The sequence below is a fragment of the Rhinolophus ferrumequinum genome, chromosome 2 (genome assembly GCF_004115265.2).
Source record: "Rhinolophus ferrumequinum isolate MPI-CBG mRhiFer1 chromosome 2, mRhiFer1_v1.p, whole genome shotgun sequence".
In the NCBI taxonomy this organism is placed as follows: domain Eukaryota; kingdom Metazoa; phylum Chordata; class Mammalia; order Chiroptera; family Rhinolophidae; genus Rhinolophus; species Rhinolophus ferrumequinum.
In genome coordinates this window covers 99,721,061-99,740,233 of record NC_046285.1, presented here as the reverse complement: position 1 = coordinate 99,740,233, position 19,173 = coordinate 99,721,061, and the positions used below count along the sequence as shown (strand labels likewise).

The window sequence follows — 19,173 nt, the reverse complement described above, 5'->3', positions numbered from 1 at the left end:
AGTACAGGGTAACCCAGAAGTCACATTACCCAAGTAATCTGCTTAAGCATTTTCTACTTCTGGAATAGATTTTTAAATATTTTTCTATAGTTTTATGCACTTAAATTAGATACCTAAAATACTCTCATATACATACAGAAAAATAATCTCTCAATGACAAATCACATTTTACAATAACAAGTTAAATATTTTTGACTACAGAATCTGTTAGTTTTTGCAACATTTAACAGATAGCCTCTTACATACCAGATATACATTTAGTCATGGACATTCCCATAAACATACAGCAGAGATTTCATAACAAACTGTTTAAAGAGCACAACTTTTTCACTTTATGTAGTGGAATGCTGCATTTTTCTTAGCTGGAAACTGCATAAAATGCAAGAAACCAGAAGCTATGGGCTGATTACCATATACGGGATATTTTTGTTGCAGGTATCTCATCCGTATACATGTATTTACATATATGTTGACCACCTATAGATGTGCGGGTCCAAAGCTAATGTAGGTAAGGCGTGAATTATATGATTGCCAACTACTCTATCTCCCCAGGGCTAAGAAGGAGTAGGAAGAAGGGGCCGGAAGGTGCAGAACAGCTGGCTGCAGCTTCAGAGGACAAGATCTGAAGTTGGTTTCACAGTTCAAAGACACTTGGGCTATTGGCAATGTATGTTTTCAATGCATGTGTAAAAAAAAAATATCACTACCAAAGATCTTACTAGAATATCTGCTTTCTGACACAGTGAACATTTAGCAGATGACATTTTTAGGATGTTGATTTGTAAAATATACATCAAAAATGTTCATTCATGAAAACGAATGCTGACAATATTTATCAAATGCTTCCAGATAACACCTTCTGAACTTTCAGTCACTTGAAAGTTCATTACATGTAGAAACAAAGCTACAATTTGCTATTTCGTTCAAAATGACGCAAATCCACACAAGATGAATTTGCAATTTCTGTTCAGCTTTCTGTCGACTTCATTACTTAACAAACTTTATAATCCCAGACAGAATCAAGAGACATGAAAAGGATTATTGCTCTGTGTATGTAGAAATGAGATTGAGCTGCAAAGAACAAGCAGAACGTCAAAGGTTTTGGAGCATCCAGCCCAGTGCAAAAAAAAGCTGTGAAAGAAAGCAACAACAAGCACACGGCAGGACCAAGACCATCTGCCTCCAGGAGCTGTGGTCTTCTAGAACTCGAGGTTACTCACACAGAGGAAAGAGGGTTCTTTCCTCTCTCCTGACATCACCCTCCTCAAAAGCCATATGGGGATCCTATGGGGAGAGCCCAGCTGGGCAGTCACTGCCTCTCAGAAGCAGACATCTGTGGACCACTGGGCCCAGCCAGGGCAGGGAGGCAGCTGGCTCCACGCACTGTCTCTCTCCAGGGAGTGGCAATGGAGGAACCAGCCCCTGGGGAAGGGGCACTGAACACTTCCCCCACCCTCCCTGTTACCCGGATGGTCACTTTGAAGAAGAGGCTGGAAAAGCCTCTCTGTCCTAGCAGGAAAGGGGACAAAAGCCCTCAGTGGGTGACGAAAGACCAAAAGGAAGAGTTTTATTTCAAATTAGTGGGTTAACCGATAAAAGTGCCAAAGCCTCTTGGCGCCTCGTGGCCCGCCCTGCACGGGAGCCCAGAGACTAGGCAGATGATTCTCTCTCTTGTCTCCAGGCACATCTGTCAACAGGGGCTTGGGTCCTATACCCTCTGACTAGTGCAGACCATGTGCGCTTTTACGAAATCAAAGCAGATATTTTGAAAAGTATGTCAGCCCTGCTCTCCACAACCTGCCAGGGAGACTTTACAAAGTAAGAAGACATATAACGAAGTCCTACCTGCTTCAAGAAGCAACTGAAAATACAGTGTGATCAGGGCCGGCTCCGTGCATGTATGGCCTGCGCAGTCACATGGGACACCGTGCTTAGAAGGGCCCAGGCTTGGTTTAATTCTCTGCTGTCACCACCTCGAAATGCTCAGTCATTTTGAACAAGGAGCCTCGCATTTTCATTTTGCACTCAGCCCACAAATTATGTAGCAGGTCCTAAGAGGGACAATGGGAAGTGCAGACCAATCTGTTTCCCTGTTCAGGTCCATTTCCCCTGGCGCCCATGCAAACGGAAACACACACACACATCCTATGGTGAGCTTCTGCATCCCCCCACCGCAATTCACATCTGCAATTCCAGAAGTTCAAGTCTCCCAGTAGGGACTCTGTTATCCAATCCACATACAGGGGACCTGACTTCTGGAACCCTTATTGGGGAGATAGTACCATCTCCGGCCACCCAGCCTGGAGATCAGCCCAGCAGTGGGGAGACACCTCCAACTTACACCCAAGGCCCTGGCAGGGCTGGATCTTAGGGGCTCTCACCAAATCAGATGCAGAAAAGGTGGGAAGGCTGAGGACCCTGGTAGAGCCCCAACCCCAACAGCAGGGAAGGACAAAGTGTCACTAGGTACCCCAGGAGTGCTGGCATCAAGACCTACGTCCACCACTAATTTCCTTCCTTCTCCTGCCATCAGTCTCAGACCACCAGCAAGTTGGATCTGTGATTTACCCAAGAGCAATGCCCTGGAGCTGCGGTAGGTGGAGCCAGCACCCTGGGATCTGCCGGCGGGACCTACAAGTTTTCAACAGGGAGACTGCCCCCTAGTGGTATCAGAGGGTAGAGAGGCAGCTACTGGCTCCTCAACCAGACGCCGCAAACCACCACCACCCTTTCTCTGGTTCCTGTATCACCCTCTTTGCCCTAGTCCCCCATTCTGTTTAAACACAGAAACAGGAGAAAACAAGGGATTTGAGTACAAGAGGAGAAATGAAAAGGAACATAGTTTTAGAAACACAGCCGCACAGGAATTTTTTTTTTGAATGATAAAAGTACAAAACCAGGGTTCCTAGAAGACTATGCATTCCTACCATTGCATAAAAAGAAAGCTTGGTTACTGGTTAATGCTCCGTAAATATCAGAGAAACGCTCAAGTTTTTCAAGGCTGGCCAAATAAGCCCATTTCTGAACAGTTTTACTTGGTGGGCTTTGAATACTAAAATAGTCACACTATTCAGATGATATTAACAACATAGGCTGGTATAGAAAGTAGAACAGAATTCTATTAAAAGCAACTCACAAAACACCCTAACATACAGTAGGGGCAAATTTACCCTGAAACATGGCAACCACACATAGTGTCGAAAAAATTATTATGTGGGTATTTACCTGGTTCCCCAAAGCCAGAGTAAAGAGGAAGGAACTCATTGAATCTGCATGTCACTGAAATCATTATTTGGAGGTGCAGGTGAATTTTTACAAGGTGTTGGGTGTTATTTCAGTGACTTAAAATTAGATCTATAATTAGGCGATGAATGCCACAAAGGCAGGTCCCTCCACTTCACCTCCCAGGCCCTTGGGACAGTGGCCCAGGATGGGGACTCCTTGGATGAATGATTAGCCTTATTGACCAGGTAAGGGAGAGATCACAACCCAGAGATAAGACTTTCCAACGTGTTGGTATCTGAGTTTTAATGCTCCTGAGATAAAGAGCTGTTAGATGTTTCTCTCCTTCAAGTGATATAAGTTTTCCATGCTTGTCAGGAGTAGATTCTGGATCCTAAAGATATCAGGTTATGTACCTTAGTCAAGCCTGGTGACTTACAAATATATCCTGGATCTGATACAATGTGGGAATTCTAGAACTTTCCTTTCCTCTAGCTCAAATAAACATCCCAACTCTATTTACACAACACTAAGTGGCCCCACAAAACATGGCTTAGGGCACTGCCAGGTGAGTCTTGAGTTTTGGCAGCTGACCTGAGCCATTCCCAGCAGTAAGGAGAAGCTCCACAGGCATTTCAACATGGAGGGTACAAAGAAAAAGTGTTGCTTTTACTAAATACCTCTTGGGGCACCTCAGGCCACCGCGTCTGAGGGCTTCACACAGTCACTGGTTTCTGGTGCTGCCGATATGCTTCTGCCTGGTAGGAGCTAATCTACAGGCTTGTTTATTTTCATGGCCTCACTTTCTGGCATAGGAGGCTCTCAACTTGTAAAACAAGTACATCAGAGCAAGCAGCCCCACTGCTACCTTCACACTCTCCTCAAATCTGAAATGACCCTGCTACCTCTAAAGCATGCAGATGGCCATTTCAAAGTGTTAGTATCTGCTGTAAAGCTCATCTCCACACCCAAAAGAGAAGAGAGCTGAAAATGTAAGATAAAATAAATAAAATAACATAAAATAAAAAATAGATAAAAAGGAAAGAAAAACTTACTTGCTGTTTCCAATGGAAATTCCTAAAATTGCTACATACCCAAAACAAATTTTCTTATTGATTCAACCAGAAAAAACTATCTGGAGTAGACATAGAGAAGTCTTCTCCTCACACAAGGTATTGGCAAACTCTAAAATATACTCCAAGATCTTCACCCTTCAAATAAAACCAGGAGCACCTTATCCATTTCCCCGTTCTCCAGCCCCTTCAGATTCTAGAACACCCCCACTCTGAATGGTCAGTGCTTTATGCTTGTCCCAGTCAGCTCCTGGACAGATAGCGGACTGCCTGGCCTTGGATGGCAGGCCTGTAATTATTCTTCCCTGGTGTCCCCAGCACCTAATCCCCCTGACCTCACTCCCATCCCAGAGGACACCTGGGGTTTTGTTACTAGATTACCAAGATAAGACACAACGCAAGTAGTCGATGTACCCATTTTCTGAGGGAAAATGAGCAGTTAAATCCAGTACTACTCAACCAGAAAAAAATCAGTTACTTTCGCATAGTTAGGTCATGCTTAAGTTGCTCAAAAAGCAAAGAAGAAAAAAATACCCTGTTTAACATTAATGTTCTTTGGGAGCACAGCTTTCTCCTCTGCCATCAGAGGACAGTCAAACAAGGAAGGCTGGCCCCAGTTCCTTGAGCATCCCCAGCCTAGAGTGGTCCCTCATTCCCATGGCAGGCCAGCCCGGGATCTGAATGAACCACATCTTCCAGGCTCTCATGGTCACAGGAGATCTGGTCCCAGGAGACGATATGTCCTATCTGCGTGCTAGGGGAGACAACACCAGCCAGTAATGCTGCCCCACAGAGACTGGCATACGGAGTGTCCCTTCAGGATTGCTGGTCTACGAAGACCCAGCTCAAGGGCTCCTGTCAGGGCCCAGCCCTGTGAGCAGAAAAGCCCCTGGTTGAGCTAGAGGTCAAGATGGCTCAGAGAAGAGGGCAGAGGGCTGGGGACACAATGCCAGGATGCAGAGGCCTAGAGAAACCCTGTGTTGAGAAAGCAAAGAGCTAGGTGAGAGATTGCTTATTGGCAAGGGACATTTGGTCTCTGTGACACTTAGCCCCGGCAGCCAAAAAGACAGAAGCAATGGAATAGAGGTCAGAGAGTGTGAGGCTCCACGCCTCAGCCACCTTCCTCTACCCACGACACGAGTCATGCGTCACAGCTGGATCTGAGAGTCAGCCTATCTCATCCAGAAGGATGACCCGTCACAGTACAGGTTACACCAGTGAGTGCAAGGACACTAATGCCGAATTGCTGTTCTGAAGGAGCATCTCAGGGATGCGCAGTACAGTCACTTGGGGAAAAAGACTCACATATTGCTTTGCATGCTACAGTCATACTGATAACGGGATTCTGCAAGTGCGTGACCCGGCAGAACTAAAACGGTGACGAGACGTTTGTCGCTGTGCACATCATACCCTACCTACATGGATCCCCAACACTGACACGCCCAGAAAGTCAATGAAGAAGAGGGAGAACAGAAAGAAAGGGGACGGGATGGTGACCCAATGCTACCCCATAACACATTTAAAACTTTTTTTCTACCACAGTAACATCTCCTTCATACATACACTGAACCAACTGTATTGATTAGAGAAATAGGAAAGCATGAGTTGTACGGCTATTTATAGATTTAATTTAAAACAGTTTCTTAACAACGTCAAAAAATATAAACGTAAAGTATTTTAACCATGTTTTCTGCTACGACGTGGTAAACAAATGCATGCCGTGAAGTTAAACTTGGTCTGTAATGTGTTCAGTTGAATGTTTCTACCTAAAGGGTAGGTCTGCTTGTTTCAAAAAATAGGGATGTCTGTTGTTCTTGATACAAAATTCTACACTATCTTCAATAAATAAATAATAAAGTGGTTTTTTTTGTAAAGTATGAAATGTAAACTTTGTTGCCCTTTCCAACACACACATTTGTTAAATTGCTTGAAATATGACAGGGCTCTGATGGGAAATCGTGACACTCTGCGTTCAGTTCCCGACAGAGTGGGTACTCGGCCACTATGTGGATGCTACCATTTATAAAGCGCTTCTACAACCCTAATTAACTTCTAAGGACCTACAATCAAAGGGAATACCATCAACCACAGGAAAGCTAGACTCCAGTACCAAGAGGACATGCAAAGAACATTTCTTGACCACAATGAACTGGGGTTATGCGAACATTAACATGCAAACGAAAAATGACCCACACTTTTCCTTAGCAAATCAAGTTATGAACTAGTTAACCAGCCTATCTCCTGGCATTTAAGGGGGGGAAAAATCAAAGAACTCACAGCAGACAGGTTGGCACGTGGTCATACACTCCTGACTGGCAACAAGCCCATGGATGCCCGTTAGTGAAAGGTTGGCTGTGTGGGGTACAGTGTAGGGCGCAGTCTTAGGCTTTCCTCCCCAGACTTGTGCAGCTGCGTGTTCCTGGGGTCTTTCCCCCACCACGCGGTGGATTTCCTTCACATCTGTCCACCCGCTTTCCGATTGTCACTTTTCCTTGTCATACCTTGGGGATGCCTTTTTAGGGAACGTACCAAAGACAGCTGCTGAAATTTCCCATGAAGGTCAAGACACGGAACATTCAAGCAAGAATAGGCTCCGAGCTGGTCACCATCAGTGACTGTCATCATGAAATATCACAGGAACTCCAAGTCAAAAGAGCGTTATCCAAGTGGGCCGGCAACCAGGACCCAACGACGCCGTGATGCCGTGGTCTTTCAGGTGACCTGCAATGATCTGATCCAGCAGATAGAACTCTATAGATAACAGGCTTCCTTAACCATCTTCCAACCACACCGGAAATCAGAATCAAATCACCTGACAGAAGCCCACGATAGTTTTCATCGACATCTATCAATATAAGACCTAGAGGGGACTAGAATGGCTGTAACAACACAGCTGCTGGAATCTTCCGTGGACCAGCTCTTCAAAGAGCTAGTGCAGTGTCCCATCAGGACACCACCTGCCCAAGTGATCCGATCCAGGGCAGCATTTCAGATAAGGTCCCAGTGGGGAAATGAGATTCTGAAGCAATGGCAGGACCAATAATTTTTCCTAAATACACCAAGGACTAGGCATCATAGGTCAAGGGGCCTACTGGGGGCTGGCGGAGGTAAGAAATAGGAGGGTTATGAGTTCTCCAAAAATACAGACATTGCATTTATAAATCTATTTTTATAGTAACCAGACCCATGCCTCAGGCCCAGGCACGGGCCAGACTCCCAACCAAACCTGGCTGGGAGCTACGGGATTTCCAAGACCTCAGAAACCATGGTGAGACCTGAAGTGGGGACAAAGGAAACAGGTTTGTTTCATAAAATGGGAAATTGTCTGGGGGGGAAGGATTGTCAAGAATTATTCCCAGAATCAGTAACGGTCCTGTCTTCACCGTCCTGTTGCCCTGTGGCTGAACACCAAATGGTGGTCTTAGAAAAGCAACATCGATTGCAGACGGCATCTGCTGGCTCGGGCTGGAACTGAAGCAGGCCCTGAGCCCACTCCCTATGGCTCATCAAATAACTGCAGGTCCAAGCGGACCACAATCTCTCCTGTGGGGACCTCGTGCAGCAGGAGACACTTGGTAACTGGACCCTTGGAACCCTGGTCCTTCTTGATGTCTGCTACGCGGATCTCCGTCCGACCTAAAAAATCTGAAAGGAGAACAGACCCTGTTCAGAGAGTGGACCCCTTCCCTTCAAGGCGTGTATTTGGCATACTGGGAATTTTTAAATGGAGTGAAAAGAAAAGGACGCCAGGGTGGGGACAAAGAAGAATCTAGAAGGAGCTAAAAACATAGACCATGATTTCCTCCACACCTCGAGCCCTCCAAAGGGCTATAAACTGCCTGGCAGGTGATGCAAAACCAGAGGTCGTATCAGCTGCACAATGCGCAATGCACGTGGAATTTAAAGAAATCACACAAAAGAAAGACAACTGTTTCTGGGACAAAAATGGAACAGCCATTTCTCCCAGAGGTTGTCACAGGAGCGTGCTTTGTGATGTTGTGCCCCTTTCAGAAAAGTCAAGGATGGTGAGCTGGCTCAGTTCTGATATGCCCCTCTCCATGCGACAGAGAGCAAGTGTAAGGGGACAGGAAAGGAGGGGACAGCACAGGAGCTGCATGCTTCCAGCAATGCTCCCAGAACAATCTCAACACCACTTTTCACAAATAGTGAATGTCAGTATAAGAACGGATATGACTATGTTTGAAAATTTTTTAAATGCTATGCAAATACTCAATGTTGTTCCATGGGCCTCCAGACCATTAATTCCTTCATTTATTCATTTGACAATTATTTATTGGAATATACTATGATCCAGGCGCTCCTGTATAGGAAACAACATTTTTTCAATGTTCCCGTTTAAAACCTGGGAAGTTTTTCTGGTGGACAGATACAGGTTTATTTTTCCCCTCTGTGCACGGTATGGAAGTAATCTCTGACGTAAGAACAACACTAGGATTTCAACTTACACCCTAGTGGAATTGTCATTGTGTCATGATATTTCACTATAAAAAAAAGCAAAAAAAACAACTTAACCTCAAACCTTCACTTGTCAGAATAAAAACTGACAATAAAACAGTGGTGAAGAGCCCCGACTTGGGAGTCAGACTGCCCTGGCCACGCCCTAACGTAGCCAGCTACGTGACCAGTACCACCTACTCACCATGAGATAATTCATATAAAAGTTCTAAAAGACAAAAGCCACACGGAACGTTTTAAGCCCGGCACAGATCATGCTAGCATTAGACCCTCACTCCTTGCATTTAATTATCCTCCATCGAATATAATTAAATTAAGACTGTAATCTTTAAATGTACTCTCTGGTTTTTATTGGGTTGAGGAAGAAAGTTTATTGGAATCATTGGCCAGATCCATTCTTTTCTAGGCTCAAAGCAGAAAGAGGAAGTTGGTTGAAGGCAGGATGCACCCAACACAGTTCCATCCATATGATTAACCAGAAATGTCACCCAAAGGACACTGATTGATTCTGCCACACCTATTATGCGCTAATGTTCTTCTTGCTCAACTGGCTAGTTTTATCCATTCTCACCACTGGCTTATGGCCAAGGATTCATGGGCTGGGCTGAGGTTTATTGGGGGTAGCCCTCTTTGCAGTCACCTGCTTTGGGGAAGCATAGGACCATGGTGTTTGTCTAGGGGAGCTGGACCACTCTAGACTGAGCATGCTCTGTCCAACTTCCCTGAGATGTACCAGCATCATGGAAGGCTTCCTTTTAGGGGAGGCTGAGTCTTGTCTTATGGCAACCTCATCTCCCTGGAGGGAAGCATAAACAATTCTGGGCACCAAGTTTCCAGGTAGAAAACATTTACTCATGACAGGGAAGGAGGAAGGGCCCCACGACGGGGGTCGGGGGGGGGGCTCTCTACTCACCATCTGGAGAGAACTGGTCCCTCTCAAACACCGTGATGCAGAGGACCTCCTGCTCCAGGTCTTTGATGAAGAACTGGCAGTTGGAATTCCACTTGGGATTCAGAGTGTCCTGGATCGTCTTGGTGATGTGACACTGGGAGCCCATGGTCACCTCGCAGTACGGGTTACTCTTCCCTAGAGTGGACAGAGCCTGCTCAACTCCTGCCAAGCTCTTCTGGGCTCTTCTGGGCTCTTCTGGGCGCAGTGTGGTGGGGTCACCGCCACAGTGGGTAGCACTTTCCTCTACACCTATTTTTATACCCCTCCATTGCCGTGCTTCGTAAGTGGCATAAAATGGAGAATCCAGGACAAAACACCCACAATTCAGCATTATAATAAAACTAAGAATAAATAATTAGATGAGTGGGCTTTGAAACTAGGCCTCTCCTGTCTCTTTGCATCTGCCTTAGATTGCATCTAAGGCAGCCACTCAGACCTCTCTGAAAAACATAACAGCGGAAAGGACTTAAAAAAAAAAAAAAAAAAGGAAAAAAAACTTCTAGGTTTTTAATAAGTGCTAGAAAAAACAATTCTGGAAGGAAATTTGGGATTCTGGGAATAGCACGTTTGATTTAAAGCCAGGAGTAGGGGGCGGGGAGGATGCAGAAAAGGCTTCTACCTTGAACACGTGCTGGGAGGTCGGGGGGTGCTTCTTGGGTCCTTACCGTGTGACCGACAGGGTTTCAGCTCAATGCCTTCAACAACATTCACCATCAACCTTCCAATCCCTGTTGCCCTTTGGGAACGGACTATGACAGCAGGGAAAACAACACATGTTTCATTTTAACATTTGACACCTTTCCATCCCTGCTTGCCTCGTGCTCTATTTTGTGAACCTGCCCCCCTTCAAGAAGAATTCTGCTCTCCTTTCCTTAAACACTTGCTTCCTTGCTCCTGGAATTTGCCTTCCACCCCTCATCCTGCACCCCACTCTCTCCCCCCCCCCCCCACTTCCATCCCATCTCAGGCTTCTCTACCTCCAGGCTCATCTTCCAGCTCTAAGGATTCTGGGCCCCACCGAATGGCCCTCTGCCCCAGCTTTGCAGGAAGCCCAGTCCATGCTGGGGAGCAATGCATTACCCAGGTACGCCTTCTCCCGCTTCTTTTTCTCGGTCTCTATGTAGAGTTCAGAAGCAGCTTTGATTTTCTGCACCCAGGCAGTCCTTGGAAAGGAAAAGACAGAAAGGTGCCAAACAGAACTCTGGAGAAAAGCTTCAGGTCTGTTTCAGTGCAGTTTCCAGGATTCTGCTTTGTTCGTTTGATTTTAACAACAAAGACTCGGGAAAGAAAGCCTGGATTTATGTCACATGATGCTAATAATTATTCCTACCATTAATAAGAAAGGCATGTGTGACATTTTTATTGATGTATTCAAGACCTGCACTGGTGTCCGCATGCAAGAAAATCTATGATAAATGCCGTCCTAGAGGAGATGTAGGCACACAATTCCTCTCCCTTCCTTATTGAAAAGCATCACGTATTTTCCTAATCCAATAAGGCCAGAAGGTTCTCTTCTACTAAACCATTATCCAAGGGAAGAACGAAAACCATTTCCCAGATAAGGAAACACTTTACATGAAGGAGCAAACACACACTGGGGCAAGCATTTTGGCATGACATTTTCTCCTTCATTTTTCAGAGAACCATATGTCCGATAACTCTGGCCAATTTTCTTACTTGGCACAAATGCTCTTTGGAATGTTGGCCTTGGGTCAAGTTCACCCTTCAGAAAATGATCTATTTCATTTGGCTCCAGGACAGAGTCTTGAAGACATGATTGAAGCAAAATACCCACAGCTCTAGGATCCAGAATGTCTGTCCAAGTGAGCCGGCTGACGCGGGGGTTGGGTTGGGTGGTCCTATGAATCCCTAAATCGCATTCCTTTTGGTTTCTGCCACCTGGGAAACCTGACGTGCTCCATTTATCTTAAAGAATGCTGACAGTTTCTACCAAAAAAGAATTCTCAAGCAAAATTAATTTCAATTCATTTTATTTTGAAAAGTTCATGCCACATGTCAAATTTTTGCGAGGCTCTAGAAGAAAGCATTCAGACGTCCCCCGGCCTCTCCAGACAGAGATTATGGTATTACTGGGACCTGCTGATTAATTAAATGTCCCCCGTGGTCCTGGTGCTCAGGCCCAGGGAGGTGGCAGGTCTTACCTTTCATTTATGCTTTCGGCTCGGAGGGTGTAGACGCGGTCGATGTGGGAAATGTGGAAGACGGGTTCATCTCCAGAGGGGTCAGTGGGTAATTTTACTAAGACCTCATTGAGGAAAATAGGCTGAAAAATAATGCACAGGCATTATAAAACTAAACCGTGTCTGTGTGTTCCAGGAAACTGTGAGTGTGAGTGTGTGTGTGTGTGTGTGTGCCTTTTCCAATAAACTTGATTAAGGTTTTGTGTGTGTGTGTGTGTGTGTGTGTGTGTGTGTGTGTGTGTTTCCAGTACCCTAGACTGCGGGTCTGTGTGTGTCCCAGTAAACGCTAGTGGGATAATGATTTTGTGTTATATCAATTTTCATATGTTACAAATTAGAAATATGGATTTTCTCCCCCTCCATTTTGTAGGTGTTTTTTAAGTCCTTCAGAATAACTGGTCTGTTTTTCCCACAGCTTGTCCTAATCAGCAAACAGCCTCCATCAACTTTACTTCAAGAAATTCCCTCCAAAGATTTTCATACAAAGTGGCTAGTGACAAGCTACCTAGGTACATTATTCTTTCCTGCCAGATAATGCTAACGGCTGCTTCAGAGAAAATTCATCTCTAAGAACACCCCCACAGAGACAAATTTAGAAAAACAAAATCCCATGACATGAAGACACACAAACAGACATGCACAGAGGAGCAGACCCAGTAAGCAGCCTAGGAGAATTCTCCACACGTGGAGCGTTTAGATTGGCTATTATGGGAAAAGGTGAGGGGCACAGATGATTCCTGCTACCTTGAGGAGTTTGGAGGGGGACCTGGGAATGTTTGGAAGGTGGGTGCTCACACACTGTGGGGGCTCTGCTCCCAACCTTTCCCACCCCTGCCTCATCTGTACACTCGACCGTGAGCCCCGCCAGGGCACGGTGTGTCTTCGTCATGTCTGGGGAACCCACAGCAGACATTTGGCAGCTAATAGATGTTCTGTCAATCAAATTGAGTGTTGCTCCTTTTCTGATAATACAGGCACACCTCCGAGATATTGCAGGTTCAGTTCCAGACCTCTCCAATAAAGCAAAAAAAAAAAAAAAGCGAGTCGTAATCTTTTTGCTGGTGGAGGGTCTTGCCTTCAATTTGTAAAAAAACGCAACATCTGTGAAGTGCAATAAAGCGAAGAGCAATAAAATGAGGTATGCCTGTACTGGAACTGCACCCTAAATCCTGGCTCACCCCTTCACCTTCTCCTCTAGACCACAGCCCCAGAACTCTGCTGATACTCTGACTCCTTCTGGAAGCCTTCTCCTCCCCCACACATCAACCCTGATATGGCAATCTAGAATCCAACTTACTGTTTTGTACATTTTATACTGCAGGTTAGATTTGGGGCTGAAGACTTTGTCAGTGCCAGAAGAGCCCAGGGGCTTTATGATTTGGGTCAGCAGGAGGAAATCGTTGAAGAGGAAGCCGTACAGCTCCTTGTTGCTCTTGGCCTTGTAGAGTTTCCCACTGTGCAGAAACTTGCGTGGCCCCAAGCAATTGGTCACTGAATTGAACACAAGTTGCTGAGAAAGGAAAACAAAACCCAAAGAAGACACAGTGAAGTCAGGTCATGTTTTGATTTTGGTTTTTGTGCATCTGAAAGCATGGGCTCCATCAGCAGCTGGGCCCGGGCCCAGGTGGACCTGTAGCTGAGGCTCACAGCAAAGGACTGCTCTGAAGACTCTAGGCAGTGCCTTTTGGAGCCAAGAAGTCAGTCGGTCAAAGGCATGGTTCTGGGATTCCGAGTGTCAAGATGAGTCTTGGTTATGATTCCTAATGCTTTTCCCCTAGGGGTTTGCTAGTGTCTTTGGGTGATTAGTGCTCTTCTCCCTTTTATGTGTGGGGAACCTGGACAACAGGAAGAAAATACTCAGCTCTCAGCTACCTCGATGAGTATGTGCTGTGTGCACAGTGGCCCGCTGGAGGTGGTGTGAACCTGCTCCAGTGATGGCCCTGCACAGGTTCAAACAGTCCTTTGGACTTCTGGAAAGCAGCAGCAACTCTCTGTGTACAATTTCACAGGACAAATACTACTTTCCAAGGTACCGCTGAGATCCAGGCCCCTAGGATGTAGGCGACTGTAAAACTCAGTGGTGCTGAGTGATGCCTCAAAATCAAGCAGAACAGATATTGTGTTGGTGCATATTAAATCTCACCCAACTCACTGGTCCTGAAAACATGAAGAGGATAGCTCTCTTCCTACCACTTCCCAAACCTTAGAGATGGCCCTGAATGCTAAAATGCAGCTCTGTCATCCCACAGGACTCTATCATCCTACGCTCTATCATCCCAATGGGCTCCATCATCTCACACTCCATGGGAGGCTCTATCATCTCGTGTTAGCCGGTTCTAAAGGGACAGAGGGATACTGAGGCAGAAACAACCTCACTAAGGTCCCCTTTTTAGATAAAAAAGGACAACAGTCTATTTTAGACAGCAGGGGGAGACTGAGGGAGGGGAAGTCCACAGCTGTGCCCAGGCAGTGAGATGATCCAGGCAGGCATCATTTGGTCCCCACCTGTCCACATCCAGATGTTCCATCCAGCAGCATTCAAGGTTGAGGCTCTCTCCAGAGCTCAAACCTTACAGACCTCCACGAGGACACTATTTGTGCAGAGGTGATGGGGTTCACAACATGCATCCCCCAAGAGATGCAGGTGGCCACCTGTCTGCCTCCAATGTGAGAGAATCTGCAGGGCCTTTGTGACCAGAGACCTATAGGCACCAAAGAAGAGTGGCCATTCCACCTCACTCTCAGGTACAAGGAGGAAGGAGGGCCTCTAGCCTCCCACTGAGGCTCTGAGAGAGCCTAAAAGACTAAAGGTGACACCCCAGCTGGAGCCTTCAAAGGATATTCTTCATCCCTGTGGGCTCTGACAGTCTCTCTTAAACAGGAGCCCTTCGGGCCTGCCAAGAGAGAGTTCGAGCCACTGGGGGACAATGAATCAAGAAAAGTCAACTTGGATCACTAAAGGTGTGTCTTTCACTCATACTCAAAGTTTAGGGCCTCCACTTGGCCAGGCTGACACTGACTACGTGTGAATTGGGAACAGACAAGAATGCCAAGGACAGCATTTAAATGAAACTTAATCACTGATGTGTGTCCAGATCTGGGCCACGAAACAGAGGGCAACGTGGCCCCTTTCCACGATCGTGAACACAGTACAGGCAAAATGAAAGCAAGGAAAAACTGATCGACAAAGACAGACAACAGTCTATTTCAAAGAGGGTATAGAAGCCACAAAGAGCAAATGACAGAGTTTATTTTATTCTTAATGTTTTACGATGAAGAGCCAGGCCTCACGGAGTCCCCCTGACTACAGCCATGAGACTCAGGGCGGGGTCCCTTTCCAACGTGCCTGTTGCGATGGTGGCATTTCTGCTGGGCAGACTGCTCAAATACACTGTCTTCAAGCTAATGCTCCTCACAATGATACACAGGCCTTTCTCGTCCTGGCTTCAACTTGCCTTGAAGCCTTATCGCTGTCCCACTCCATTCCTCACCCATGTCCTGCTCAGGCTGTGCCCATCACTGCAATGCTCTCGCCCTGGATTCTTTCCTGGAGAGATGTCTTCATCCTTCAACACCAGCCAAGCGCTACCTTCTCCAAATATTCCCCAATCCCTCTATGACTGTCCCTTCCTCCCTGTCATGGGTTCCCACATTTGGCACCTAGTTCTACTTATCATTTTTCAGATTTTGCTGTAAATATTGGTTTGACCCCTCCAGGACTGTAGGCTCCTTGAGAGAGGGGAGGTCACATCTTACTGATTTTCATGTCCTCAGATTTACTACCGAGCAATGACACATGGGCAGGTGCTCAATAAATGTTGAATGAATGAATGAATGAATGAATGAATGAATGAATGAGTGAGCCAACCAACCAATGGAAGCCCCTAGATTGCATATCAACATAGACTTCCAAAATGGGAGCCCACATCCATCACCTTGGTCTCCACAGGGCCGTTCCCACAACTTTATTAGCCCACACCTATGCTGAAGGCAGACAGGAGGTGGGGCAGGGAGGAACTGGTGGTGACTTCTCAGGTAGTGACTGCCTTGAAGCTTGTGAGAAGGAAGAAGCCACAGGGACAGTGAGTGGGGGAGACACATTCTGCCCAGGCACTTTGGTAAACACTGGTGAATGGGATGCATATGTGTGTGAATGTGTGTACCTGTGTTACAGAGGCAGAGAGAGAAAGAGAGAGAACAGGCAGAAAGACTGAATGAAACTAAAGGAAAGGTGAGTGAAAAGAAGAGAAGTAAAGAACTAGATAAGAGACCTCTGTGTCTGGCGGTATGGTAGACTAGATACTCTGACTCACCCAAATGAAAATTTTAAAAACTGAGTAAAATATAAAAAATGCACTTTTTAAATATAAGCAAAGTGGTAAAAATGAAAGTAAGAAATGTACAGAGGGCAAAAACAGAATGAAAATGCAAACCCTGGAAGAGAAGCCCCCAAAGCGGGCTTTGGCCCTGAGGGTCTCTCTTAAATCTGGTGACCTTGAGCTTTCACTTTGAAGGCCACGTGGGGTACAAACGACAGGAGATATATGCAGGGCCCGTGTGAGGTGAGGAATCTAACAGGAGATCACAAAAAGCGAGACCCCAGAGGAAGAATGACAAGTAAACTCAAGCGCAGAAGGGATGAGCAAAAAAACTTGCTTGTTTTTGACCTTGGTATAAGTCGAGGGGGAAAAAAATGCCCCTGAGAATTTGTAACCAAAAGGCAGCTCATACAAGTTTACAACCACAATTCACACAACTAACGTGATCCCTAAAAATCTAAATTTTTAGGTATCTAAATTTAATTCCTCTCAGGAGGAATGCAACTTCAGACCTCAAAGATTCCACAGATGGGCTGGCTTGGTGGTTCAGGCGGTTAGTGCTCCGTGCTCCTAACTCCGAAGGCTGCGGGTTCAATTCCCACATGGGCCAGTGGGCTCTCAACCACAAGGTTGCCAGTTCAATTCCTCGAGTCCTGCAAGGGATGGTGGGCTTCGCCCCCTGCAACTAAGATTGAACACAGCACCTTGAGCTGAGCTGCCGCTGAGCTCCCGGATGGCTCAGTTGTTTGGAGCACATCCTCTCAACCACAAGGTTGCCAGTTCGATTCCTCAACTCCCGCAAGGGATGGTGGGCAGTGTCCCCTGCAACTAGCAATGGCAACTGGACCTGGAGCTGAGCTGCGCCCTCCACAACTAAGACTGAAAGTTCAACAACTTGAAGCTGAATGGCACCCTCCATAACTAAGATTGAAAGGACAACAACTTGACTTGGAAAAAAGTCCTGGAAGTACACACTGTTCCCCAATAAAGCCCTGTTACCCTTCCCCAATAAAATCTTTTTAAAAAAAAAAAAAAGATCCCACAGATAAAGTTCCAAGGAACATTGAGCCCACGATCAAAAATCACAGTACGTACAGACAAACAGGCCTGTGTGGCGAGGGCTAGCGGAAACGGCAGACAGAAGACTGAGATCCATACGTTAGATATTAGAATGATCAGGTTAGAAATATACAGGCAAATGTTTAAAAAGAATTAGGAAATAAATGAGAAGCATGGCCATTTGTGCAAGGAACAAGACGCAAGAAAGAAACCAGCAGCTTAGAGAAAATAAATAGAACTGCTGGACATGGAAAGGAAAAGCACTGAAATTAAAAACTCAGTGGATGGGCTAAATAGCAGATGAAAAGCAGCCAGAGAGAGACTAGCAAGCGATGGGCTAGAGACAGGGACAGTTCATGATCTTCTTCGTCCTCCTTCAGGCTGGCTGTGGAGGCTCAGCAGGGGAGGCCCGGGTCCCACCCCACGGCCGCTAACCTCAGACAGGCCTTCACACTGCACGTGGGCTTGGATCCACTCCAGCCGGTCGGAGTTCTCCTTCTCCCGCACCCCTTCATTCACCTGGGAACACAGCTCTTCCGCCTTCTCCAGGGCGTGCTTCAGGTGGCTATGGTCGGGGTGATTTTCAGGAGTGTTTTCCAGGATCTACATGGGAGCACAGAAGGCAACATCCCCCTGGGGTTCGCTGTCCTGGACGGTCAGGCCCAGCAGAGATAGAGCACAGCACAGACCTTTCCTGAATGGTGCCCACATGACCCACCGAGGCAATGACATGGAGCGTGACTGCCACTCCTTGCTGGCAGGGTCCCCTTTGGGAGACAAGGGATGTCACACTATTTATACTTGGCGTGTGAGAAGGGCAGTGGCTGCAGCAAAGGCCACCATGCACCCCACATGGACTTCTCTCGCGAGAATGGCTTTTTCCTGAGTCCACACACAGCTGCAGGTGTCTGTGTACTTCCACTTCTGGATCTGAATGCGAATGTGCGTTTTTCTGCATAGACCATTCCAAGCCAGTGGATAAGAGCGCCAGTTCTGGAGCTAGACCTCCGAGGTGGAAATTCTTCCTGCTCTGCCATCGACCAGCCATGATATAAGCCAGTCACATAAATGTACCATGATTTGTTACATATAAGGGGATCGCGCCAATTCATAAACATATTGAGAATAATGAGAGCCAGGCTTCTCATAGAGAAGGGAGTTATAAATATATAGAAAGAAGGGAGGCTACGTAGAATTGATTCTGTGGTATTAGAATAGAATAGGAGGTATTGTTGTGAACACATTATATACATTATAACATTATATACATTATAATACACATAGATTGACATTGAAATAAATATATGTGTGTACACATATGTATACATAAATATGTGTGTATGAATATATTTACATACATATATCTCCTGACTACCACTGAGAGACCCAAAAGTCCACACCACCCTGGTAGCAATGAGCACGCCAGTGTCCGGATCTGGGTTTCTAAATTCTCTACTAAAAGGAGCCAGATGTAAAAGCTTTCTCCAGGAGCTGTCTTCCCCGTGGATACTAATCCCAGCCTCAGAGGGTGTCTAAGTCTTTTCAGTGATTACAGATGGGGACTCTGAAACGCTAATTTTTTCCCTTTCTTTTGGTATTGGCTTCTTGAAGTTACATGAGAATGACAATTATCTAATATCAAATAGAGTCTGTCACAGTGGCTTTCTGAAGATGGGTGGTAGGAATTCTATTTCTTTCTCTCATTCTTGCTAGGAAAATCAAGGCTTCAAGGTACTATGTCTGCATTAGGGAAAGAATCAAGGACTGAGCTCTCACTTTCCAACTTATAAGGTAGAAGCCACGCGGTCTCCCAGCTGAAGGCGGCATATTATTAGCTCTTTTCATGATAAACAGCTTTTCTCTCTGAGTTA

General features: G+C 46.0%; 1 protein-coding gene across 5 annotated transcripts in view; it reads right to left on the bottom strand.

Moving 5' to 3' along the window:
- Window positions 1–519: 519 nt before the first annotated feature.
- Window positions 520–19,173, bottom strand: part of ITSN1 (intersectin 1) — a 186,140-nt gene continuing 167,486 nt past the window's right edge. For all 5 annotated transcript variants that reach the window (XM_033133309.1, XM_033133327.1, XM_033133317.1 and 2 more), the window contains 7 exons: window positions 17,738–17,905; window positions 13,222–13,434; window positions 11,886–12,007; window positions 10,804–10,886; window positions 10,389–10,472; window positions 9,685–9,858; window positions 520–7,940 (listed from right to left, as the gene is read on the bottom strand). In XM_033133309.1, coding sequence (XP_032989200.1) covers window positions 7,792–7,940; window positions 9,685–9,858; window positions 10,389–10,472; window positions 10,804–10,886; window positions 11,886–12,007; window positions 13,222–13,434; window positions 17,738–17,905 — 993 coding nt within the window. In that variant the 3' untranslated portion in view covers window positions 520–7,791. The remainder of the gene's footprint in view (window positions 7,941–9,684; window positions 9,859–10,388; window positions 10,473–10,803; window positions 10,887–11,885; window positions 12,008–13,221; window positions 13,435–17,737; window positions 17,906–19,173) is intronic.